The sequence below is a fragment of the Dendrobates tinctorius genome, unplaced genomic scaffold (genome assembly GCF_039654945.1).
Source record: "Dendrobates tinctorius isolate UK_male_01 unplaced genomic scaffold, ASM3965494v1 ptg000008l, whole genome shotgun sequence".
NCBI classification, from domain to species: domain Eukaryota; kingdom Metazoa; phylum Chordata; class Amphibia; order Anura; family Dendrobatidae; genus Dendrobates; species Dendrobates tinctorius.
The window spans coordinates 4,276,241-4,302,790 of record NW_027361676.1 but is presented as its reverse complement, the minus strand read 5'-3'; the positions used below and the strand labels follow the sequence as shown (position 1 = coordinate 4,302,790).

The 26,550-nt window shown below is 44.6% G+C and overlaps 1 protein-coding gene across 2 annotated transcripts in view; it reads right to left on the bottom strand.

Moving 5' to 3' along the window:
• Positions 1 to 26,550, bottom strand: part of ARHGAP10 (Rho GTPase activating protein 10) — a 421,521-nt gene that overhangs the window by 258,238 nt on the left and 136,733 nt on the right. For both annotated transcript variants that reach the window (XM_073576247.1, XM_073576246.1), the window contains one exon: positions 13,028 to 13,122. In XM_073576247.1, the coding sequence (XP_073432348.1) occupies positions 13,028 to 13,122 (95 nt within the window). The remainder of the gene's footprint in view (positions 1 to 13,027; positions 13,123 to 26,550) is intronic.

Below are 26,550 nucleotides of genomic sequence, written 5' to 3'. Positions count from 1 at the left end.
TTTTTTTCCCCACTGTATATGTGGGATTCTTTGGGTAACATGCTGGCCTTACCTTATTTCTGTGATGCCCATTGTGCAGCACGTTTTTTATTTTAAATTCTGGTGCATTCTGACCTGTGTTAAATGACTTTGTCTGTGTTGTAATACTTTGTGATCATTTTTTTAACGATTTTTTGTACTAATAAAAATAAGCTTGACATTTATTTGTGTCATATATATGGATGTTTTGCTCCATTTTTCTCGTGTTTTCTAGTTGTTAGAGAGCTCCATAGGGAATTTTTCCCACTTATATCCTGGTGATTTACCCGATTTATTGCCATATGGAATATGTGCTCTGTACTTGAGATCAAGTTATTCATAATTTATGAAAATGATGACATATGGAGGATAAAGATATTATTCAAATGACGTATAATTAATAATAATAATAATAATCTTAATATAGCGCTAACATATTCCGCAGCGCTTTACAGTTTGCACACATTATCATCACTGTCCCCGATGGGGCTCGCAATCTAAATTCCCTATCAGTATTGTCTTTGGAATGGGAGAGGAAACCGGAGTACCCAGAGGAAACCCACGCAAACACGGGGAGAACATACAAACTTCTTGCAGATGTTGTCCTTGGTGGGATTCGAACCCAGGACTCCAGCGCTGCAAGGCTGCAATGCTATCCACTGAGACACCATGCTGTAATTACTACTCTTCCAATTATTCTTCAAAAAGTGATGCCCAAAAAGAAAAAAATTGAGGGGTTCCAGGGAAATATCTCACTACCACAATTACTAAACGAAGACAGGTCCACACTGGATAAACCCTTTACTCTTAAGTAGTTGGAGAAAGCGATTCAAATGGTCCAAAATAAGAAAGCACAAGGTTCTCATGGGCTACCAGGGGAATTTTATAAAACTTATCAGGATTACTTCCTAAATTACTAACCGTCTTTGAAGATTACATTAGGGTTGGTTATCTCCCAGACTCAATGAAGGAGGCTACAGTAATTCTATTGTTAAAACCTGGGAAAGATCCATGCCTGCCTGACTACTAGAGGCCCATGTCCCTTCTTCCAACCAATATTAAATAGATCTTAGCTAACAGGTTGTCTAGGGTAATTATCAAAGTAATTCATGATGATTAAACTGGCTTCATGGCAAATAAATCTACATCAGTCAATCTGAGGCGGCTGTATATCAGACTGCAATTTAGCTCAAGTTCTGCAGAGAAGAAGACGGTTCTTTCCCTCGACGCTGAAAAAGCCTTTGACCGTGTTGAGTGGAAGTTTCTTTGGGCAGTTTTGAAAAGTATGGGATTTGGTAATACATTTATCTCAATGGTGAAATTGCTATACACCTCTCCCCGGGCAAGGCACCGAGTAAAGGGTCATATGTTTGAGGTGTTCGAGCTGGGAAGGCGTACAAGGCACAGGGTTGCCTTGCAACGCCTTCTCTTCACGACAGCTATAGAACCACTAGCCTGCTTGGTGCATGCCTTGCCTAACATTATTGGTTTTCGATGTGGATCCTTGAAAATGAGGATCTCGTTGCATGCAAATGACATGCTTCTTTTTCTGGGAAATCTAACTACATCAATTGTTCCAGTAATGGAACCAATTAAAACATTTGTAAAGTGGTCAGGTCTCCTAATTAATTGGAACAATTGGACCTCATGCCTACTGACCCTATTTCCAACAAACCACTCTCCAGGGCACAAGCAAATCCAAATAGTAAATTCTTTTAAAATACCTAAAGGGCCTGTCACACTAAGCGATATCGCTAGCAATATCGCTATAACTTGTGACGTTATAGCGATATTGCTAGCGATACCGCTGTGTGTGATACTTACCTACGACCGGCTCCCCCGCTGGTCATCGCTGATCGCGCGAGAACGTTCAGGACTGTTTCTCCTCGTCAGCTTCCTGCGGCGCTTCCTGCTGTGACGACGAGCGACGCGTGGAGCCGGGCGGGAGGACGCAGGATCGACTGGTGTGAGAGGTAAGTAGCGACCCCCGTCCCCAGCGATGTCGCTGGTGAGATCTGCCTGTGTGGCAGCTCACTAGCGACCACTTAGCGATGTACCAGCGATCCTGACCGCGTCATATCACTGGTCGGGGATCGCTGGTACATCGCTAAGTGTGACAGTACCTTAAGGGTGATGGTTTCAGGTAAGACTCAGGAGTATAATTCACTTAACTTAGCACCCTTGCTATGGAAATTTAGAAGCAGGACAGACCCTGTATGCTCCCAATATCCCAATGTACTAGGTAGGTGCAGGCTGTATTATATAACCATCACTCGAAAATGACTGCCGCATTCGATGAAAGAGCCCATCGCAAGCGTTTAACCCCTTAGATGACGCTGTCAAGTGTGACAGTAGCATTTTTAAAACCCTCTTATGTGGAGACAGTCACTCCGGAGGCTATGAAATTAACCATAAGTTCCAAAAGCCATAAAATTTCTACTTAATTATTTTACGTTCACGTATGGGATTAATGATTTTATATTTTAAGAGATCAGCCTTTTATAGCTGTAACACTACAAATAATCTATATATATAGTCTATATGTATAAAATTGAATGTATGTGTGTGTGTATCACCAACCAATCACAAAGCATCTTTCATTTCACCAGAGCTGTTTAAAAGAAGCTGAGCTTTGATTGGTTGTTATGAGCAAAAGTTTTCCTTGCAACCAATCACTAAGCATCTTTCATTTCACCAGAGCTGTTTTATAGATGAAAGCTAAGCTGTGATTGGTTGCTATGAGCAACAGTTTTCCCACTCCACAACACCTCAGCAGACACTGACATGGTGGGAGAAATCTAGCATTCCCGGAAACAAGCTCCCAGCCATTGTCTGTCCCCCAGAAAGGAGCAGAGAGAACATGACAGAGATGAATCCCCCTTTCCCGTGCCCATATCACCATCACACATCCTCCATCCCATAGGCTTCCTTCTTAAAAGGGATCTCCAGTATGGAAGTTAGGGCAAATCCCTCAGCGCTCTGATTCTGACCCCAGGCTTCTATTAGGCTATGAGCACACGCTGCAGATTCACCTACGGGTTTTTTCCCGCGGAACCGCAGGTAAAGTGACCTGAGGTTTGGCCTGCGCTTTCACACCTCTACTATGTTAAAGGTGTGAAACCGCAGCGGAATCCGCAGAAACAATTGACATGCTGCGGAAAAAAAACCGCAGCAAAACCGCGCGGAAAAAACGCAGCGTGAGCACAGCGTTTTTGAAAACCCATAGGGTTACACGGTACTGTACCATGTCTGCGGAACTGCTGCGGTTCCGCAGGGCCAAAACCGCAACGGAACCACAGCAAAAACCGCAGCGTGTGCACATAGCCTTAAAGGGATCATTGGTATGGAAGTCAGGGCAAATCCATCCAGCGCTTTGGTTTTGACCCCAGGCCTCTCTTAAAGGGATCTCCGGTATGGAAGTTAGGGTCGTTCCACTCAGCTCTGTGGTTCTGACCCCAGGGTCTCTTAAAGGGATCATTGGTATGAAAGTTAGGGCAATTCCACTGTACGCTCTGGTTCTGACCCCAGACCCCTCTTAAAGGGATCCCTGGTACGGAAGTGAGGGCAAATCCACTCTGCGCTTTTTGACTGACCCCAGGCCTCTCTTAAAGGGATCTCCGGTATGGAAGTTGGGGCAAATCCCTCAACGCTCTGATTCTTGCCCTCAGCGCTCTGATTCTGACCCCAGGCTTCTATTACACTGTGTTCCAAATTATTATGCAAATGATATTTTTCTATGATTTTCCTAAATAGTCGGTACAAATGACAGTCAGTCTAATAAAAGTCATCACCTGTTAGATTATGCATCGAATTTTATTGAAGAAACCTCCCAATGATAACAGTATAATCTCCAAAATGAATAAAAACTCAAATTGCACTGTTCCAAATTATTAGGCACAGTAGAATTTCTAAACATTTGATATGTTTTAAAGAACTGAAAATGCTCATTTGTGGAATTTGCAGCATTAGGAGGTCACATTCACTGAACAAAAAAGCTATTTAACTCCAAAACATCCTAACAGGCCAAGTTATATGTTAACATAGGAACCCTGCTTTGATATCACCTTCACAATTCTTGCATCCATTGAACTTGGAAGTTTTTGGAGAGTTTCTGCTTGTATTTCTTTACATGGAGTCAGAATAGCCTCCCAGAGCTGCTGTTTTGATGTGAACTGCCTCCCACCCTCAGATCTTTTGCTTGATGATACTCCAAAGGTTCTCTATAGGGTTGAGGTCAGGGGAAGATGGTGGCCACACCATGAGTTTATCTCCTTTTATGCCCATAGCAGCCAATGACTCAGAGGTATTCTTTGCAGCATGAGATGGTGCATTGTCATGCATGAAAATGATTTTGCTCCTGAAGGCACATTTCTGCTTCTTATACCATGGAAAACAGCTGTCAGTCAGAAACTCGATATACTTTGCAGAGGTCATTTTCACACCTTCAGGAACCTTAAAGATCCTACCAGCTGTTTCCCCATGATTCCGGCCCAAAACATGACTCTTCCACCTCCTTGCTGATGTTGCAGCCTTGTTGGGACATGGTGGCCATCCACCAACCATCCACTACTCCATCCATCTGGACCATCCAGGGTTGCTCGACACTCATCAGTAAACAAGACTGTATGAAAATTAGTCTTCATGTATGTCTGGGCCCACTGCAACCATTTCTGCTTGTGAACACTGTTTAGGGGTGGCTGAATAGTAGATTTATGCACCACAGCAAGCCTTTGAAGGATCCTACACCTTGAGGTTTGAGGGACTCCAGAGGCACTAGCAGCTTTAAATATCTGTTTGCTGGTTTGTAATGGCTTTTTAGCAGCCGCTCTCTTAATCCGATGAACTTGCCTGGCAGAAACCTTCCTCATTCTTTCTTTATCAGCACAAACATGTCTGTGCTCAGAATCAACCACAAATCTCTTAACAGTACGATGATCACGTTTAAATTTTTGGGAAATATCTAATGTTTTCATCTCTTGACCAAGGCATTGCACTATTTGATGCTTTTCAGCAGCAGAGAGGTCCTTTTTCTTTCCTAAATTCCTTGAAACCTGTGCCTTGCTTAATAATGTGGAACATCATTCTTAAGTAGTTTTTCTTTAATTGGGCTCACCTGGTAAACTAATTAGCACAGACGTTTGAGATTGATTTCAGTGATCCAAAGAGCCCTGATACACAATACCATCTATGAGTTTATTTGAAAAACAAAAAATTACATCTTTATGACACTTAAATCCAATTTGCATAATAATTTGGAACACAGTGTAAAGGGATAATTGGTATAGAAGTCAGGGCAAATCCATCCAGTGCTTTGGTTCTGACCCCAGGCCTCTCTTAACCCCTTTACCCCCAAGGGTGGTTTGCACGTTAATGACTGGGCCAATTTTTACAATTCTGACCACTGTCCCTTTATGAGGTAATAACTCTGGAACGCTTCCATGGATCCTGGTGATTCTGACATTGTTTTCTCGTGACATACTGTACTTCAGGTTAGTGGTAAAATTTCATTGATATAGCTTGCGTTTATTTGTGAAAAAAATGGAAATTTGGCAAAATTTTTAAAATTTCGCAATTTTCCAACTTTGAATTTTGATGCCCTTAAATCACAGAGATATGGCACACAAAAAACTTAAGTAACATTTCCCACATGTTTACTTTACATCAGTACAATTTTGGAACAACATTTTTTTTTGTTAGGAAATTATAAGGGTTAAACGTTGACCAGCAATTTCTCGTATTTACAACATCATTTTTTTTTTTAGGGACATCACATTTGAAGTCACTTTGAGGGGTCTATATGATAGAAAAAACCCAAAAGTGACACCATTCTAAAACCTGCACCCCTCAAGGTGCTCAAAACCACATTCAAGAAGTTTATTAACCCCTCAGGTGCTTCACAGGAATTTTTTGAATGTTTAAAAAAAAAAATTAACATTTAATTTTATTTTTTTTAACAAAAAATTTACTTCAGATCCAATTTGTTTTATTTTACCAAAGGTAACAGGAGAAATAGGCCTGCAAACGCTATTGTGCAATTTGTCCTGAGTACGCTGATACGTGGGGGGGAAACCACTGTTTCAGCGCATGGCTGAGCTCGGAAGGGAAGGAGCGCCGTTTGACTTTTTCAAAGCAAAATTGGCTGGAATTGAGATCGGACGCCATGTTGCGTATGGAGAGCCCCTGATGTGTCTAAACAGGTTTCCCCCCACAAATGACATTTTGGAAACTAGACCCCCCCAAGGAACTTATCTAGATGTGTGGTGAGAACTTTGAACCCCCAAGGACTTCACATAAGTTTATAACATACAGCCTTACAATTAAAAAATCATATTTTTTCCCCAAAAAATGATCTTTTCATCCCCAATTTTTATTTTACCAAGGGAAACAGGACCCCAAGAGTTATTGTGCAAATTGTCCTGAATACGCTGATAACCCATATGTCAGGGTAACCACTGTTTAGGCACCTGGCAGAGCTCGGAAGGGAAGGAACGCCGTTTGACTTTTTCAATGCAATGGTCTGTGGATGGAATGGTCTGCGGGTGTCGCATTTGGAGAGCCCCTGATGTGCCTAAACTGTAGAAACCCCCCACAAATGACCCCATTTTGGAAAATAGACCCCCCCAAGGAACTTATCTAGATGTGTGGTGAGCACTTTGAACCTTCAAGTGCTTCACAGAAGTTTATAACGTAGAGCCATAAAAATAAAAAAAATCATTTTTTTGCACAAAAATTATATTTTTGCCCCTATTTTTTTATTTTCACAAGGGTAACAGTAGAAATTGGACCCCAAGAATTGTTGTGCAATTTGTCCTGAGTACCCTGATACCCCATATGTGAGGGTAAACCACTGTTTGGGCGCATGGCAGAGCTTGGAAGGGAAGGAGCACCGTTTGACTTTTTCAACGCAGAATTGGCTGGAATTGAGTTCAAACGCCATGCCGCGTATGGAGAGTCCCTGATGTGCCTAAACAGTGGAAACCCCCCCAATTCTAACTCCAACCCTAACCCCAACACACCCCTAACCCTATTGGGAAAATGGAAATACTTTTTTTTTTATTTTATTATTTTTCCCTATCTAAGGTTTGATTTACTATTTATAGCGGGTTTTTATGTTTGGCAGCTGTCACACGCTACAAGACGCTTTTTATTGCAAAAAATAGTTTTTGCATCACCACATTTTGAGAGCTATAATTTTTCCAGATTTTGACCCACAGAGTCATGTGAGGTCTTAAATTTTGCGTGATGAGTTGACGTTTTTATTGGTACCATTTTTGGGCACATGACATTTTTTGATTGCTTTTTATCCCGATTTTTGGGACAGAGAATGAACAAAAACCAGCATTTCATGAATTTCTTTTATTTTTAGAGGGGGGGGGGGCGTTTAAACCGTTCCGTAAAATTGATAAAGCTGTATTATTCTTCGGTTCAGTATGATTACAGCGATACCTCATTTATATGATTTTTTATGTTTTGGCGCTTTTATACAATAAAAATAATTATATATAAAAAATAATTATTTTTGCATCACTTTATTCTGCGAGCTATAACTTTTATTTTTTTGCTGATGACGTATGGCGGCTCGTTTTTTGCGGGAAAGGATGACGTTTTCAGCAGTACCATGTTTATTTATATCCATCTTTTTGATCACGTGTTATTGCACTTTTTGATCGGCGGTATGATGATAAAGCATTGTATTTTGCCTTGCTTTTTTTTTTTGAAGGGGTTCACTAAAGGGGTTAACTAGTGGGATAGTTTTATAGAGCGAGTCGATACGGATGCGGCAATACTAAATATGTGTACGTTCATTGTTTTTTTTATTTACAAAAAAAGAATTAGGGAATTTTTTTTTTTAAATTCATTTAGGAATTTTTAAAAAAATTACTTTTACATTTTTTTTTATTTTTTTTAACTTTATTACTTTGTCCCGGGGGGGGGGGGGGGGACTTTACTATATTGTGTCAGATGGCTGATCTGACACTTTGCATAGCACTGTGTCAGATCAGCTATCTAACAGGCAGGGCAGGAGGCTTTCTCAGGCACAGAGAAAGCTGCCTCCCTGCAGGACCAGGAAGGCCTCCGCAGGATCCGGGGGCCTGCAGGAAGAAGGCCCTCGGAACAACGCGAGCACATCGCGTTGTTCCGAGGGGCTCAGGGAAGCACGCAGGTAGCCCCCCTCTCTGCGCAATTCTTCCCTATGCCCCTGGTACACTGCGATCCTGTTTGATCGCAGTGTGCCAGGGGTTAATGTGCCGGGGGCGGTCCGTGACCGCTCCTGGCACATAGTGCTGGGTGTCAGCTGTGATAATCAGCTGACACCCGGCCCCGATCAGCTGCGCTCCCCCCGTGAGCGCAGCTGATCGCTACAACGTTCTATCCCGTCCATGGGCATATGGGCTCAGGGACATGGACGGGATAGTACATCAAATGTCAAAAAGGGGTTAAAGGGTTCCCCGATATGGAAGTTAGGGCAATTCCACTCAGCACTCTGGTTCTGACCCCAGTATCTCTTAAAGGGATTATTAGTATGGAAGGGAGGGCAAATCCACTCTGCGCTTTGGTACTGACCCCAGGTCTCTCTTAAAGGGATCTCCGTTGTGGAAGTTGGGGTAAATCCCTCAGCGCACTGATTCTCACCCCAGGCTTCTATTAAAGGGATCATTGGTATGGAAGTCAGGGCAAATCCACTCAGCGCTCTGGTTCTGACACCAGGTCTCTCTTAAAGGGATCCCGGGTATGGAAGTTAGGACCGTTCCAATCAGCGCTCTGGTTCTGACTCTAGGCTGATGGGATGATGTAGGATATTAGGGGTAGTAGTCCGGTGGCTCTGGCTGATGTGGGATATTAGGGGTAGTAGTCCGGCGGCTGTGACGAGATGATGTGGGATATTATTGGTAGTTGTCCTGTGGCTCTGGCTGACGGGATGATGTGGGCTATTAGGGGTAGTAGTCCGGTGGCGCTGACGGGATGATGTGGGATATTAGTGGTAGCAGTCCGGCGGCTGTGACGAGATGATGTGGGATATTATTGGTAGTTGTCCTGTGGCTCTGGCTGATGGGATGATGTGAGATATTAGGGGTAGAAGTCCGATGGCTTTGACGGGATGATGCGGGATATTAGGGGTAGTTTGGTGGCACTGACGGGATGATGTGGGATATTAGGGGTAGTAATCCGGTGGCTCTGGCTGACAGGATGATGTGGGATACTAGTGGTAGTAATCCAGTAGCTCTGGCTGACGGGTTAATGTGGGATATTAGGGGTAGTAGTCCGGTGGCTTTGACGGGATGATGTGGGATATTAGTGGCAGTAATCCGGTGGCTCTGGCTGACCGGAGGATGTGGGATATTAGTGGTAGTAATCCGGTAGCTCTGGCTGACCGGTTGATGTGGGATATTAGGGGTAGTAGTCCGGTGGCTCAGGCTGACGGGATGATGTGGAATATTAGTGGTAGTAATCCGGTAGCTCTGGCTGATGGGTTGATGTGGGATACGATGTGGGATATTAGGGGTAGTAGTCCGGTGGCTCTGGCTGACGGGATGATGTGGGATATTATAGTGAATGTGGCAATGCGGAGTGGGCGGGGCTCTACACTCAGCTTTATATACATAGATATAATCATTATAATTTGTTATAACTAACCGTAGTTAGTTACTATGCCCGCGAAACGCCAGGCTCTTCAGCTAGTTTATTATATTTATTATTGTAATGAAAAAAGGAGGGATTTAAACTTTTAGGGGTATTTTAACACTTAGAAAGAAAAATGTAAACTATTCTTAGGTACACCTATAGGACGTGAACATGCTTGATCACCTGCACAGTATACAAAGTATGTTGTAAAATTAAACAATCACCTGTGAAACCTTCACAGGAATACCAATATGGAAATTATGGAGGCCATCAGTAAGCCCACGGCTGTCTTGACATTAAGACGTCACAATGACATTGTGCGAGGAAGGCGTTTAATTGAGCATTAGTGATGGGATGTTACGCTCCATTAAAAAATGTGGCCAAGTTTACATTTACTGAAGGCTGTAGCCTCACCTTTCTACTGCTCAGACAGGGCTGCAACAGTGATTTAGCATCTACAGTATGTGACCACTGCTGCCAATCACTGGCCACAGTGTTGATGTAGAAAGAGAAACCCAGGCAGTCATAGGTTATGATTAGTGATGAGTGAGTATACTCGTTACTCGAGATTTTCCGAGCATGCTCGGGTGATCTCCGAGTATTTGGATGTGCTCGGAGATTTAGTTTCTGTCACCGTAGCTGCATGATTTCCTAACAAACAGGCAATCCCCACAAGTATTCAGGCTGGCTAGCAGCCGCAAATCATGCAGCTATGTGGACAGAAGCTAAATCTCCGAGCACATCCAAATACTCGGAGATCACCCGAGCATGCTCGGAAAAAATAGAGTAACGAGTATACTCGCTCATCACTAGTTAGGAAACAAAAGGGACATTTAAGCATACATCTTGGCCCCGCTGACATTCTGACCACACAGCCCACACCCTGCTTATCTGAAGGAAATTCTAAAGTTTAACCTTATGACAATGCTCACATTGGGTTGCCTATGCTTTACTACAGGTTATTAGGAAGTGTATTAAGTCAAATTTATTTTGAGAGCCAACTTTGTTGTGTTCAAATTTGCAATATCCTTAATCCTCATTCATTTCCACAGATATAATAGTGAGGTGACCACATACAGTATGTACTAAGTCTTAAGGTTCTGGGGTCTCGTTAGTGACTGCATTACCCCATGTCACAGCTGTATGATATATCAAAGATACACCATAAAACTTATGTGGGAAAACGTCTTTGCTGGCTTCAGCTTTAAAACGTTATGCTGAGGTTGTGTGAGGGGGTGGCTGAAGAATCCCACTCCACACCCCTTATAAAGCTGTTTTAGTAGATATGATTACTTGTGTCAACTTAAAAGATGTTACTGGTGTTTTAGCCACTAGATGGCAGCAGTTTGCAGATTCATATGACTGTCACCTGTATGTCAGTTAGCACACAGGGAGATAACCAGTTTGAGCCGCCCCCAGAGACAGTTGGAAAACTGAAGGATGACGGAGAGTTGCAGGCGGCCATCTTGGAGGGCAGTTAGTAAGAGACTGATGTGACAGGAGCACAGGAGAGTTAAGAAGAACGGTTGTGTGCAGCGTGATACTGTTCCTGTGTGATTCCTGTCAAAGAAGAAGAATCACATTGGGGAGACGACTACGGTTGGATACAGAGTTAGATTCCACCCAAAGCATCGGCTGTGACGTGAATGGCCTTCGAATAGCCTGTCAGGGGACAAGCCCAGGATCCACTCCACGGTCTCGCAGCTAAATGGCCGTTCAGATGATTAGACAGCCACTTCTGTGTTCAGTTAATGGCCGATAAGTCCTGAGCTCAGGGATCCCGGTGGGAGCGTGCACGTAGACTTTAGATAGAGTTTGGCGCCAAAACCTAAATTCACAGATAGAGACATTGTTTGCTAAGAGGGCTGTGTGACCCTTAAGGGCCTGTCACACTAAGCGATATCGCTAGCAATATCGCTATAACATCACTGGTTTTGTGACGTTATAGCGATATTGCTAGTGATATCGCTATGTCTGATACTTACCTCCGACCGCTCCCCCGCTGGCTATCGCTGATCACACGAGATCGGCCTGGACCGTTTCTCGTCGTCAGCTTCCTGCTGGGCTTCCTGTGGTGCCGACGAGCGACGCGTGGACGCGGGCGGGAGGACGTCAGGATCGCCTCGTCTGACAGGTAAGTAGCGACCCCTGCGATGTCGCTGGTGAGACCTGCCTGTGTGGCAGCTCACTAGCGACCACTTAGCGATGCACCAGCGATCCTGACCACGTCAAATCGCTGGTCGGGATCGCTGGTGCATCGCTAAGTGTGACAGTACCTTTAGCTAGATATTCCCCCCAGTGGGTGAGGTTGTGTATAGATAGCATAACAGAATTATAATTTTAGAGAATTGTTATGTTTGTGAATCTCTGCTTTGCACTGCCGCAAGGGTCGGCTCTTGCACTCATCTAATTACACCCTTGCTCTGGGTCACATTAGGCAGAACCACAATTCAGGCAAATTATAGTATGCCCGATAGAACATACTGTGCCTATCGGTTGTGCAGCGCAGGGGTCCTAGCTGATCCAAGCTAGGTGTGTGTGATATTAACTGTTTCTTTTCTTGCGTTTCCGTGGTAAGGCTATGTGCCCACGTTGCATTTAAATCCGGACACTGAAAACCGGACTCCTTCCCAGAAATCGCGCAGTTTTTTCTTCCGACGTCCCTCGCAGTCTCAGCAACGCTCCTGTTCCCAGCGATGCCTTGCGAGACCTGTGATAACGTTGGTCTCGCGTTGCTATAGCGATCTCACGAGACTGCTAGAGTCACGCGAGACTACGTCATCACAGGACCTTGCCGCAAGGCATTACTGGGAACGCTGTGGCCCGGGAAGGCAGCGCGGGACGTCGGAAGGTAAGTATACCCCGATTTTTTATTCTTTTTTTTACAAGGGTATGGCACCCAGGGCCTGGAGGACAGTCTCCTCTCCTCCACACCGTGGGTACCAACCGCACATGAGACACTTAACTTTGCGCATGGTGGGCATAGCTACATGCGGGAAGTAAGCGGTTCTCATGCATTCCTATGGGTGCGGAATCGCGGCAATTCTTTGCGATTCCGCACAAAAGAATGATTTTTTCCGCGATGCGATTCCGCCGCGGAAAAAAGCGCAGCATTAGCACAGCATGTGCGGAATGCCATAGGAATGCATGGGGGGGCGTTCTGTACACGATTTTTAAACGTTTTCACGCCGAAAATCGCGGCAAAAACGCTTGAAAATCGCATCGTGGGCACACAGCCTAACGCAGTTTTCGTTGTTAGTAAAAACTAGTTCCTTAACAAACTGCCTGGTCATGTTCTTTGTCCTCAGCCCGCTGTATTCTGGGAGAGACCATTCCGGTGCACGGTCTACAGTTGAACGATTATTGCACACAGATTTAAACTTACCTCTCGACAGCTTCCACCTCAAAGCAGAACCTTCGGTCTATAGTGTCTGTGTTTCGTCTTATGCAGTATTTAACTGTAAAACTTTCCCCTTCACCCTAATAAAATAAAAATGGCATCTCTTGTTGATTAAATCAAGTCATTTAGTATTGATATTTGATTTGATTTTCAGAATCAAAGATTAAGGATCTTAAATGGAGTTCTCTCCTTTCAAAAATGTTTGGTTGTAAACTCAAAAAAAAAAAAAAACATGTTCTTTATTCACAGTGCCATGGTCCAGTGCAGAGTCTTCGCAACTGTTCCCAGTGTATGTTATTGAGTGCAGTGTTGGTGCAGCGAATAAGTGAGCTCAGTAGCTCTGTGGACAGCTCAGTTACTAGAAGTACTGCAAAGGGGACAGACACCAGGAGCCGAGGCGGAGACTTCATGTTGGACCCAGGAAGGGTGAATTAAGCTCATATGGAGCTTATAGGAGAAAAAAATATTTCTGAAAGACAACTGGGACAACTGCTTTAAACAATCATGCAAATTTAGAATATGCACCAAATAAATGATGAATGAAAGAAAAAAGGTTCCAGTTCTACAGTAAAGTTTAAAAATATTTGCTCTTTATTACAAAATTGCTAAAATAGCACGGCGCGAGGGATAATACATGTAAAAAACAAAACAAAACAGAAAAAGCGTTTCAACTGCAACTGTGGTCTTTGTCACAACTAGACAGTCAGTGCACATACATGAACTATATATACTGTATACAGAGGTGATCCAACCATGACACTAAACCAACATCACGTGACAAACAAACAAATCAATAAATCTCAAACCCATTAAAAATAATAACCTGAACAAAAAAGAAAAAACAGACATTAAGTATAAACATTATTCCAGATCAAAACTTCAAATGATATAAATTTGATTCAGAGCAGATAACAAAAAAAAGATCAAAACATTAATAGTGGAGCATGATCTTGTTTCTTTTCTTCAAGCAGTCAGGGAATCCAGTTCCCTACTTATAAATCCAAAACACAATCTTCTCATATCACCTCCATGGAAACTGTCTTTCTCCTTCTCAATGACAAAGGTCTATTGCGTTGATGACAGGTAATGAATAGCGATGACCGAACATGCGGGGATTGCCTGTTTGTTAGGCAATCCCTGCATGTGTTGCAGCTGTCGAACAGCCGCGAGACATGCAGGAGCGTGGATTTGAACATATTTTTTGAGCACGCCGAAGACACTCGGTTAGCACCTGAGCGTGCTCTGCTAACGGCTTGTTCCAGCATGTTCGCTCATCAGTAGTAATGAAATGTTTAGCTGCCACTGATACATAGCGATAAATATTTTTGCTATTAGAAATATCATGTAAATGTTCAGAAATGTGCACCTTCATCTTCCCAGAGGTAGGTAAAAAATTCATATTTATATCATGTGAAGTTTTGATCTGGGAGTAATGTTGATATTTAATGTGCTTTTTTCTTTTTTGTTCACAATATTCCTTTTAATGGGTTCCGGATTCATGGACCTGATGGATGGAGGGATGCATGGATATGTATATTTTTCAGGTATGCACACCGAGAGTCAAAAAGCTCATTTGTGGTTGAAACGCGTTGCTTCAGCTCTCCGTTTTTCCCCATGTATTAGCCCTAGTGCCGTGCTATTTTAGCAATTTTGTAATAACAAACAAATCTTTTTAAATTTTGATTCGCCACATGAGGATCAGGATGGATTTCCGTGCACCTGCTGGAGTATATTGGTGAGCTGACCTACTTACTTTATTGTTTTCAACCTAATAAATGATGCAATGTATGTTAGTAAGATTTAAAACCAATTCGTTGTATACGGCATGCTGTAAAAAAAAAAAAATCCACAAGGTTGAAGACATGCTGCAGAAAACCTTCAGCATTTCCCAGATACACACGTGGTCAAAATTGTTAGTACCCCTCATTTAATGACAGAAAAACCCACAATGGTCACAGAAATAACTTGAATCTGACAAAAGTAATAACTAAAAAATCTATGAAAATGAACAAATGAAAGTCAGACATTGCTTTCCAACCATGCTTCCACAGAATTAAAAAAAAAAAAATAAAACTCATGAAATAGGCCTGGACAGAAATGATGGTACCCTTAATATTTTGTTGCACAATCTTTTGAGGCAATCACTGCAATCAAACGATTCCTGTAACTGTCAATGAGACTTCTACACCTCTCGACAGGTATTTTGGCCCACTCCTCAAGAGCAAACTGCTCCTGTCGGTCAGGGCTCACAGAAGTACACTTAAGAATAGTCCAATATTTTCCTCTTAGCCATTCTTGGGTGTTTTTAGCTGTGTGTTTTGGGTCATTATCCTGTTGCAAGACCCATGACCTGCGACGGAGACCAAGCTTTCTGACACTGGACAGCACATTTCTCTCCAAAATCCCTTGAAAGTCTTGAGATTTCATTGTGCCCTGCACAGATTCAAGACACCCTGTGCCAGATGCAGCAAAGCAGCCCCAGAACATCTCAGAGCCTCCTCCATGTTTCACAGTAGGGTCTTTTCTTTTTCCATCTGTGAACATAAAGCTGATGTGCCTTGCCAAAAAGTTCAATTTGTCTCATCTGTCCATAGCACATTCTCCCAGAAGTTTTGTGGCTTGTCATCATGTAGTTTGGCAAATTCCAGTCTGGATTTTTTATGATTTTTTTGTCAACAATGGTGTCCTCTTTGGTCGTCTCCCATGAAGTCCACTTTGGCTCATATAACGAAAGATGATGCAATCTGACACTGATGTTCCTTGAGCTTGAAGTTCACCTTTAATCTATCTAGAAATTTTTCTGGGCCCTTTTGTTACCATTCTTATTATCTGTCTCTTTGATTTGTCATCAATTTTCCACATCCAGGGAGGTTGGCTACAGTCCCATGAAGCTTAAATTTCTGAATAATATGTGCAACTGTAGTCACAGGAATATCAAGCTGCTTGGAGATGGTCTTATAACTTTTACCTTTAACATGTTTGTCTATAATTTTCTTTCTAATCTCCTGAGACAACTCTTTCCTTTGCATCCTCTGGTCCATGTTGAGTGTGATACACACCATGTCACCAAACAGCACAGTGAGTATCTGTAGCCCTATATACAGGCCCACTCACTGATTCCAAGATTGTAGACAGCCGTGATGCTAATTAGTGGGCACACCTTGATTTAACATGTCCCTTTTGTCACATTATTTTCAGGGGTACCATCATTTCTGTCCAGGCCTAATTCATGAGTTTTATTTTTTATTTTTAATTCTGTGGAAGCATGGTCGAAAAGCAATGTCTGACTTTTACTTGTTCATTAGAAATAGGCCCAATATTATCTCATCGGGAGTGCCCTGAAACATACACGTCACCGCTATTCCCCATGCAGGCGCAATAACTGCGCATGTGAGGGAATAGCAGTAACGTGAATGTCACTTGCAAAGGCACAGTTCGTGGCTTTACGGCCACGAACTGCGCCTGCGCAAGTGACACTGCCGCGGTGCCTTATGGGATTCGGTGACAGGGGCCAACTGGTGATTATATATGTAGAAGACATTCAAATTGGAGTACTTCTTTAATGTCTGATGCTGCAGCACCATCTCCTGCGATGGAAAGCAGGAAGCAGGACTCCTCTGCAGAGAACCTTGACTGCTCTCCTCATGGAGGTGTAGGTTTCCATACTGATATCTGCATGTTGGCATCCATGCCAGTGTAAGACTCCAGGGCTGTAGGTACTGTGGGTGAGCTCATCAGCAGCCAGCCTCCAGCTCATGTCAGTTCTCCTGCTGTAATCGTCCCAGCAGCAGGAGCAGCACTCTCCCCCCAGAGTCTCCCATACACTGCACACTGCCAGGCGCTGCTCTGCAGATCACTACTGGACGAAGACAGGAAGGTCATTGCTGCCCACACTGCAGCAGGCACTGCTGCCACCCTGCCCACCTCCTACCCACACCGCACGCCTAGGAGGAAGGTGTCTGAGGGGATCTTAAAACTTCCTGTCTGCGTTCCAAGCCTCAGTACCATTGATGGCAGCTGGGCTGAAGGACCTGTGATGTCAGGACCATGTGACATATGTGGGCGGAGTCTGACTTCTGGCTGTGCTGCTGTACTGTATTCAGCAAGTGGCACTGCCATGGTGCATTATGGGATTCGGTGACAGCGGCCAACTGGTGATTATATATGTAGATTATCATAGATTTTTTAGTTATTACTTTTGTCAGATTCAAGTTATTTCTGTCACCATTGTGGGTTTTTCTGTCATTAAACAAGGGGTACCAACGTGTGTATATTAAACTAATTTAAGAAATTAGGAAAACAAATGGTGGATTTCTATACAAACACGGCAGGAGTGAGTAATCAATAAGATTAATGCATTCATTTCTGAAACTGCTTTACACTAATCCCTCATTTTACACTTTGGTCATGGCTGATCATGTATTACCAATACAGTGTTCTTTATCTTAACTCATTTTCCGTGGCTATAAGAATGGGTTTCCTATAGAGAATGTAGAGTGTTACAGTATCCAAACATCACATTGAGCCATTATGATGGGAAGAACAAGTAATTAATACTCTTTACGCCTGATAAATAAGTATCTTTCATGATGCTTTTTTCACTGCGGTAAAACTGCAATATTGTTTTACAGTAATTAAAAAATTATGGCATAACTTGCTACCTTATCATATAAACCTCCCATTCATAGGTTTATATGGCCTTGACAGGCAATTCTACGCTCGTAGGCTTCAATCAGCTCAAGTGGGGTGCTACCCATGAATCAGATGGGCAAATACATTGCACGATGCAGGGAAATCATAAATTTAGCGCAAAATCAAAACTGGCCTTTTATTTCAGTCTTGTTTTGTGACTTTTTGGTGCCAAAAGTAGCACGTTTTGCAAAATGGGGCAAAAGTTCAGCCAAAACACCGGCGTACTATAAAAATACACCTAAAGTAAAATTGTGCCAAATTCTGAAAAAGCTGCAATCAATTAAAGGGAGCCAGTCATGTGGAAAAACGCTATTAACCTGCAGATATGGGGTTACTCTGCAGGTTAATAGCATTCTGAAGCCATGGGGCCACAGCATTGACAGCCAGACTGCCAGGAGGAGATGAACTTAATTCCTTCCAGTAGTCTCAAGCTTTCAGTAGTAAAGGAGCGGCTTCAGTCTCTGCTCACTACATAGTGAACGGCATTGTAACAACTCCCCAGCACTGACTGACTGTTTAGCACTGATGGACTGTAGAGTCGGCTGTCAGTCAGTGTCGAGGCATTGTTAGAAAGCCGATCACTACAGTGATACAACATCCAGACAAACGTGTAGGACCAGAAAATCCTTAAAAAAAAAATTTTTATTAATCCAACAAATATGAAAAACACACAAAAAAAGCCTAGCTAAGTCTATGCAAAGAAAAACAGGGAAGGGCATATTGTTAAATAAGAAAGGTCCAAAAGAAAAGTCCCATAAGTATAATTGTGATACAATAAACACAGTTACAGTGGCATGTAAATGTTTGGGCACTCCTGGTCAAAATGACTGTTATTGTGAACAGTTAAGCAAGATGAAGATTAAAAATCTTAGTTACTTACCGGTAATGGGATTTTACAGAGCCCATGACAGCACCACTTGAGAGAGAGGGTAACTGCCCACCAGGACAGGAAACCTACTAAATATAAAGGCGGTACCTCTCCTCCGCATCAGTTGGGTTTCAGAGAACGAGAGGACCTCCAGACAGTTAGTGACACAATCGTCATCAAATACGTTTTTCTCAACACCCATAAAAGTTCACACCACAAGTGACAAAGCGGGGAGGGAATATAATGGTGCTGTCATGGGCTCTGTTAAAATCCTGTTACCGGTATGTAACTAAGATTTTTTCCCTTCTCCCATGACAGCACCACCTGAGAGATTTAAATACATCAAAGCACCCTAGGGAGGGATCACCGCTTGCAATACCTTCCTCCCAAAGGATAGGTCAACAGAGCAGGACAGCTTGAGGCGATAGGGTGTATAGAAGGTGGAGGGGAAGACCATGTGGCAGCCTTACATATCTTGTCGATGGATACCTCCGCTCTCTCAGCCTAGGAGGTCGCCTTAGCCCTGGTGGAATGGGCTTTCAGATTTCCAGGAACCGGTCTATTACTAGAGGTGTAAGCTAAGCTAATGGCGTCTCTTATGCACCTAGCTATGGTGCCCCTTGTAACACCACACCCCTTCCTGATTGCCTGGAATTACACCTATAATGCCTCATCCTTCCTCCATTGCCTAGTTCTGTCTAAGTACTGCATCAAGACCATCCTGACATCTAATGTGTGAAGTTTTTGCTCCTCTGCAGTCTTTGGTTCACTATAGAAGGAGCGAAGAACTACCTCTTGACTACTATGAAACGTTGAGGCCAGTTTGGGGAGATATGCTTTATCTGGCCTTAACACCACTCTATCTCCTAATACCTGCATAAAAGGAGGATTAACAGATAGGGCTTGCAGATCACTAACCCTAAGGGCTGATGTCAGGGCTACTAGGATTTTCGTTTTCAGTTCTAGTATCTTATCTGGCACCTCATGTATGGGCTCCAAGGGCGATCTTGTTAAGGCCAGGTTCACATCACGTTTAGCAGCCCGTTCAACGCATAGCGTTGACGGGCTGCTAACGGTATAGCATAACACAATCGCGTTATGCTATAAACGCTAGCACAGATGAATCATCTGTGCTAGCACAGATAATTCATCTACGCTAGCGGTGACGGAGCCTCAAACGCTGCAGGCCGCGCCCGAGGCTCCGTCAGCAAATGACGGCACATCGCGAACAAGTGCCACTTTACTGCATGCGTCGCGATGCGCCCGACAATGGAGCTCAATGGCGGCCTTAACGGACTGCGTTACACCGCGTTATACCACTGTGTAACGCAGTCCGCCAACGAACTGCCTATAACGCAGTGTGACCCCGCCCTAAGGCTTCCAGGACTAAATTTAAATCCCACGGAGGCATTTTTGGAGCTGCAATAGGTCTAGACCTCTGGAATGCTTTAATGAACCTAACCACCCATCTATCCGCCACCAGGTTATAGTTGTATAAGGCCCCTAGGGCGGATAACTGCACCTTAAGGGTGCTGGTGGCCAGGCCCATCTCCATAGCCCTCTAAAGGAACTCTAAAATATCTCTGATTGGGACTGTATCTCCAAAAGACTGTCCTGAGAAAGCCAAAAACTTAGCCCATATAAATCCTAGTTGTTATAGGCTTCCTACTCTGCATCAGAGTAGCTACGAAGGCTGAAGAGAACCCCCTCTGTGAGCAGCACCCTCTCAAAACCCAGGCCGTCAGATGTAGACCTAAATTCTGAGTTTGTGTCACTGGGCCCTGCATGAGGAGACCTGGAACATCCGGGAGAATCCAGGGATCTGCCAAGGACATCATTCTCATCCAAAAGAACCATAGTCTCTTGGGCCAAAAAGGAGCAATTAGGATGACATCTGTTCCTTCCTCCCAAATCTTCCTCAGAACTACCGGAATCAACATTAATGGGGAAAATGCATAAGAAAGCCAGAAATCCCAAGGGATCTGCAGTGCGTCTACTGTGTATGGACTTTCTCTTGGGTTCAGGGAACAGAAGACCTCTGTCTTCCTGTTCTTTCTTAAGAAAAAACTAGAAGCAGTCATAGAATCCCATAAAAAATATCTTTATTAGCTACAAATAGTTAAAAACACATCCACTACAATACAGGGGGCAGGAAAATTGCACACAACAGGTGGTCACACAGTATGTAAAGGCATATGGACCGAGTCCTCCACAACAAAAGATGTTTACCTATATTTGCAAAAATTCGGTGTAGGCAAGTAGAAATAAATGCGCACGGCGCATAGGTAGGATAAATATGGGTATGCTAAAAGTTATGATGCTTAATAATCAAACAGCTAGTGCCCATATACCCTAATAGGAAAATTACTATAACATAGATATAGACTCCCATATACCTCACCTATTTTAATTCTATTTTTTACAGGTATATAGTACCCAGAGCCTGGAGGAGAATCTCCTCTCCTCCAGACCCTGGGTACCATCCGCACATGATCTGCTTACTTTGCGCATGGTGGGCATAGCCACATGTGGAAAGTAAGCGGATCAATGCTTTCCTATGTGTGCGGACTCTCCGCGATTCCACACAAAGATTGAGCCTGCTGTGTATTTTTCCGCGAGGCGACTCCGCCGCGGAAAAATACGCAGCATTAGCACAGCATGTGCGGAATGCCATAGGATTGCATGGGATGCTTTTTTTTGCGGCAAAATCGCACGTTAAAAACCGCCGCAAAAAAAACGCTACGTGTGCACACAGCCTTAAGGTTGTCAGGCTGAGGAAATCTGCTTCCTCGTTCTCCTTCCCCTTTATGTGTAGGGCAGATATCTGCAGCCGATGTTCATCCCTAACCTGAAGAATTTCCCGAGCTAGCTGGGATCTTGTAACCCACCCTGGTAATTGATATACGCTACAGAAGTTTGATTGTCCGACATTATTCGAACGTGGCTCCCTTCCAAATGGGGAAGGAATTCTATCACTTCGTTTTTTATTGCTAGCAGTTCCCTGTAGTATGAGGAATGACCTGCTTCTGCCTCTGACCAGATTCCCTGAATTATATGGCTCCTGAGATGTGCGCCCCATCCTTCCGTGCTTGCGTCTGTCACTATCACATTCAATATTTGGAGGGACCATGGCACACCCAGCGATAGATTCCCTGGATCCAGCCACCAAGTAATGGAGTCTACTGCTTCCTGGGAGAGCATAATCTTTCCCTCTAGACATCCCACAAGCTTCCTTTCCCCCTCTAGGACATCCTGCAGTAAGGTCCTGGAATGACACTGGGCCCACTGCACTGCCGGAATGCATGATGTCATGGATCCTAGAAGGGACATGGCTTTCCTCAGAGACATGACCGGGTTGAACACTACCGCTGACACTAGGGTTATAATCCTGTCTATTTCTCTGGTAGGAGGCAAACCTGCCTCTGTGAGTCCAAAATAAGTCCCAAGAAGGATTGTACCTTCACGGGCTGCAGCTTCAACTATTCAGTATTTATCATCCAACCAAGCTTGGACATAATGGCTCGGATGAGATTCAGTTGAGAACTGTATTCGTGTCGTGTTCTGCCGATCACTAAAAAATCGTCTAGATAAGGCACTAACTACTAACACATTCTTTTCCCGCAAATGTGCTGTCACCTCCAGAACAATCTTGGTGAAGATTCTCGGGGCCATGGACAGACCAAAGGGCAGGGCATTGTACTGGAAATGTCTGAGTTGTCGGTTTACATATACCGCTACCCTTTGGAATTGCTGGTCTTCCTGATAAATGGAGACATGGTAATATGCATCCTTTAAATTCAAGACTCATAACAGCCCAGGAACAAGATCTTTATCCCTGTCTTATTGACTCCATCTTGAATGGTCTGTAGACCAGAAACTTGTTGAGGCCTTTCAGACTGATAATAGTCCTGAACGACTGGTCAGGGTTCCTTATTAGAAACAGGGGAGAATAAAACTTCCTCCCCTGCTGCTGACCTCGACCAGCACCCTCTTTTGAAGTAGGAGCAACACTTACACTTTCAGGGCTTGTTGTTCTTTCCAGGATCTGGGGGACGAGATCCTGAAGCTGCACCTGGGGGTGGATATGAACTCTAGTCTCAGCCCTGATCTTATTATATTGCGTACCCAGGCACTGGCCGAGATTTCCTCCCAGGCAGTTTGGAAGTGAGACAGCCTTCCTCCTACCTGGGACTACCTATCACTTGGAGAATTTTCGGGTCCTCGACAAGGGACCTCCAAACATGAAACCCTTGCTCTTCGGTTTCTTATCCCTCCAGTCGCCCTGTTCCTTGGCGGGTCTACTGCTGCTATACTTTCTCTTACGAAAGGAACTTTTAAACTGAGGACGGGACACACTAGAGAAACCTTTTTGCTAGCCTGCTGTCTTATCGAGAATATAGCTCAGAGCTTGACCAAAAAGATATTTCCCTTCATACGGGATAGAGCACAGCCTAGTCTTGAACTGAGCATTCCCCGGCCAGTTTTTGAGCCATAGGGCTCTACAGGCAGCATTAGAGAGGTTTGTTGATCTTTGCTGCTAACCTAACAGAGTTGGCCGAGGTGTCGGCTAAAAAGGAAGCTGCTCCCTGCAACAGCGGAAGATCTGCCAGAATCTTTTTTCATGGGGTGTTGTCTCTTAGATGGTCGCCAAGCTGCTGTAGCCATGCCATCATTGATCTTGCCGTGCAGGTTGCTGCTATCGCAAGCTTTAGCGAGCCTGCCGATGACTCACAGGCTTGCTTTAGGAAGATCTCTGACTTCTTGTCCAAGGGATCCCGACTTCAGACTCTGACGACAGATGTTCTGGCTTCCCCTCCTCTCTTTGCCCCATCAGGTGTTTTAAGGACTCCTGCACCTCCGATCAAATGATGGCTTTTAGGTCCATAGCAAACGCGGTGGTTTCTTCCGAGATCGTCTGCAGTATACACCTAGCGCAGAGTTTCTTATGATAAGTGCTGGGTAGATCCTCCATGCACAGGGCACACTCCCTATTGTTCTGCTTGGAACTACGCTTCAGAGGCCTTGGCTAGTAAAGGAATGCACAGAGAAAGGGGGGCCTGTTTTAATATGATGCACTTTCACATACATTACTCACCAATCAGTTGATCAGTCTACAGTACCGAAGACTGAGGCTGAGCTGGTTCTGAAGAATGTCTCCCCCTGGCGCTGGGCTCATGACCTGCCTTGCCCTTTAGGCTGGTCCTGCGGCTTGTACGATTGCCATTGCTGTTGGTGGCGCTGAAAAGGCTCCTGTGTCGACTGCAGCAAAGAAGTTAGTGGTGGCAGTGGTGGTGGCTGCTGCTGCGGCATCTGTAGCTCACCATGATTCGGATGCTACCGAAAAAGCCACCATCTTCCTGGGCACTTCCCCTTAAATACAGGGTGGCCCCGCCCCCTTGTCTCCTGAACTTTCAAACCCGGCACGCTCTGTGCAGGGGTTTTTCTAGCCCTGTGCATGCGCAGACCTGGACGGCCGCAGAAGTCCCCGTCGTGCTACATCACGGGACGTGCCGGAAATCCTCCTGCATCCCGTGCGTGCGCAGACCTGGGCAGCCTCACTTTCTAGTGCACTCAGCTCCAGGCCACGCCGGTTTCCCCCAGCACCTCCGACTGTGGGTCCCGGAGCACATCGCTGGGGCTCTCCTGCAACCTCTAGCGCACGCAGCCCGTGTCGGCTAAGAGACTTTCATCGAAGGTCTTAGCCTGCACGGCGTTGCACCTACCTCCCGGTCGGCGTTACCTCATCCTACGCTCCCGGACATCCTCCCGGGTGAGTGTACCGCTTCATCTGTAGGTTCCCACGAGGACAGGAAACTGAATTGATGCGAAGGAGAGGTACCGCCTTTTTAATCAGTAGGTTTCCTGTCCTGGTGGGCAGATACCCTTTATGGTGGTGCTGTCATGGGAAAATGATCTCTAAAAGGCCTAAAGTTAAAGATGACATTTCCTTTGGATTTTAGACAGCAAAAAAAAGGTTTTACATTTTAAAAATGACAAAAAGGAAGATGGATCCATGCAAAAGTTTGGGCACCCCTGGATATTTGTTTTCTCAGATAATATTGATCAATGTTTCAGACCTTAATTAGCCTGTTTCGGATATGGCTTGTTATCAATTTAGGAAAGGCAAGGTGATGCAAATTTCCGGGCTTTAGAAAAACCCAGCCTCCTCCAACCTTGTGCCAAAAAAACAGCATCCATAAGTTCTTCCAAGCAGCTGCCTAGCACTGGTGTAGGTCCATAAAGCAGGAGAAGGCTATAAGAAGATAGAAACCACTTTGCAAGTTGCCCTTTCCTTAGTTGTTATTATTAGTAATTTAGAAATGACAGTTAACAGGAACAGTGGAGATCAAGATAAGGCCTTGAAGACCAAGCAAAATTTCAGTGAGAGCTGCTTGCACGATAGCTAGAGAGGCTAGAACCCCCGCTTGACTGTAAAAGAACTTTAGAAAGTTTTAGCAGACTTTGGATATGTGGTACATTGCACTACTGTTCAGAAACACCTGCACAAATATGGCCTTCATGGAAGAGTCACCAGAAGAAAACCTCTCCTGCATCCTCACCCTAAAATTCAGGGTCAGAAGTATGCAAAAGAACATCCGTGTTGCAGCCAATGACACGGGGAATATTTCACGGGTAGAGGGAAGAATGGATTCAATGAAATTTCAACAAATTCTTGATGCCTTCATAACACATCTGTTAAAAAAAAAAAGCTGAAGTTGAAAAAAGGATGACTTCTACAAATGGATATAGATTCTAAACACCCATCAAAATCTGAAATAGACTACCTCAAAAGGTGCAAGCTGAAAGTTTCACAATGGCCCTCACAGTTCCCTGATCTGAACATCATCTATAATAATAAATGCCCTAAGCAGCTTCCGGTTGTAACAACTTCCGTCCAGTTGTAACCGGTGACGTCACCGCACACCTCTTTCCATGTTAACCCTCAACACACCACTCCTCCTCAACACACACACTCCTCTCACCTTTCACCATCTCCACTCACGTCCACTCACTCTTCCACTCCACATACGACCCCTTCTCTCACTCCGTCTCTCATACTCACGCCGTCATCGCCGCTGATCCACGATCCCTGACATCTTCTTCCGCCGGCGCCATCCTGGATCCAGACGTCCTCCACGCCGGCGACATGTTCTTGCGGCGACGCCATTTTGGATCGGCGAAATCCCGCAATACTCAAGATGGCGTCGCCGCAAGAACATGTCGCCGGCGAGGACGACGTCGGGATCCAAAATGGCGTCGGCGAAAACCCGCGAGATTTCGCCGACGCCATTTTGGATCCCGACGTCGTCCACGCCGGCGACATGTTCTTCCGGCGACGCCATCTTGAGTATCGCGGGATTTCACGATACTCAAGATGGCGTCGCCGCAAGAACATGTCGCCGGCGTGGAAGGACGTCTGGATCCAGGATGGCGCCGGCGGAAGATGTCGGGGATCTTGGAGCAGCGGCGATGACGGCGTGAGTATGAGAGACGGAGTGAGAGAAGGGGTCGTATGTGGAGTGAAGGAGTGAGTGGACGTGAGTGGAGATGGTGAAAGGTGAGAGGAGTGTGTGTTGAGGAGTGTGTGTGTTGAGGGTTAACATGGTAAGAGGTGTGATGCTATCGCATCCTCCCGATGCGATAGCATCGGGCCATAATCTAATCTATAATAATAAATGCCCTAAGCAGCTTCCGATTGCAACAACTTCCGTCCAGTTGTAACCGGTGACGTCACCGCACACCTCTTTCCATGTTAACCCTCAACACACACACTCCTCAACACACACTCCTCTCACCTTTCACCATCTCCACTCACTCTTTCACTCCACATATGACCCCTTCTCTCACTCCGTCTCTCATACTCACGCCGTCATCGCCGCTGATCCACGATCCCCGACATCATCTTCTGCCAGCGCCATCCTGGATCCAGACGTCCTCCACGCCGGCG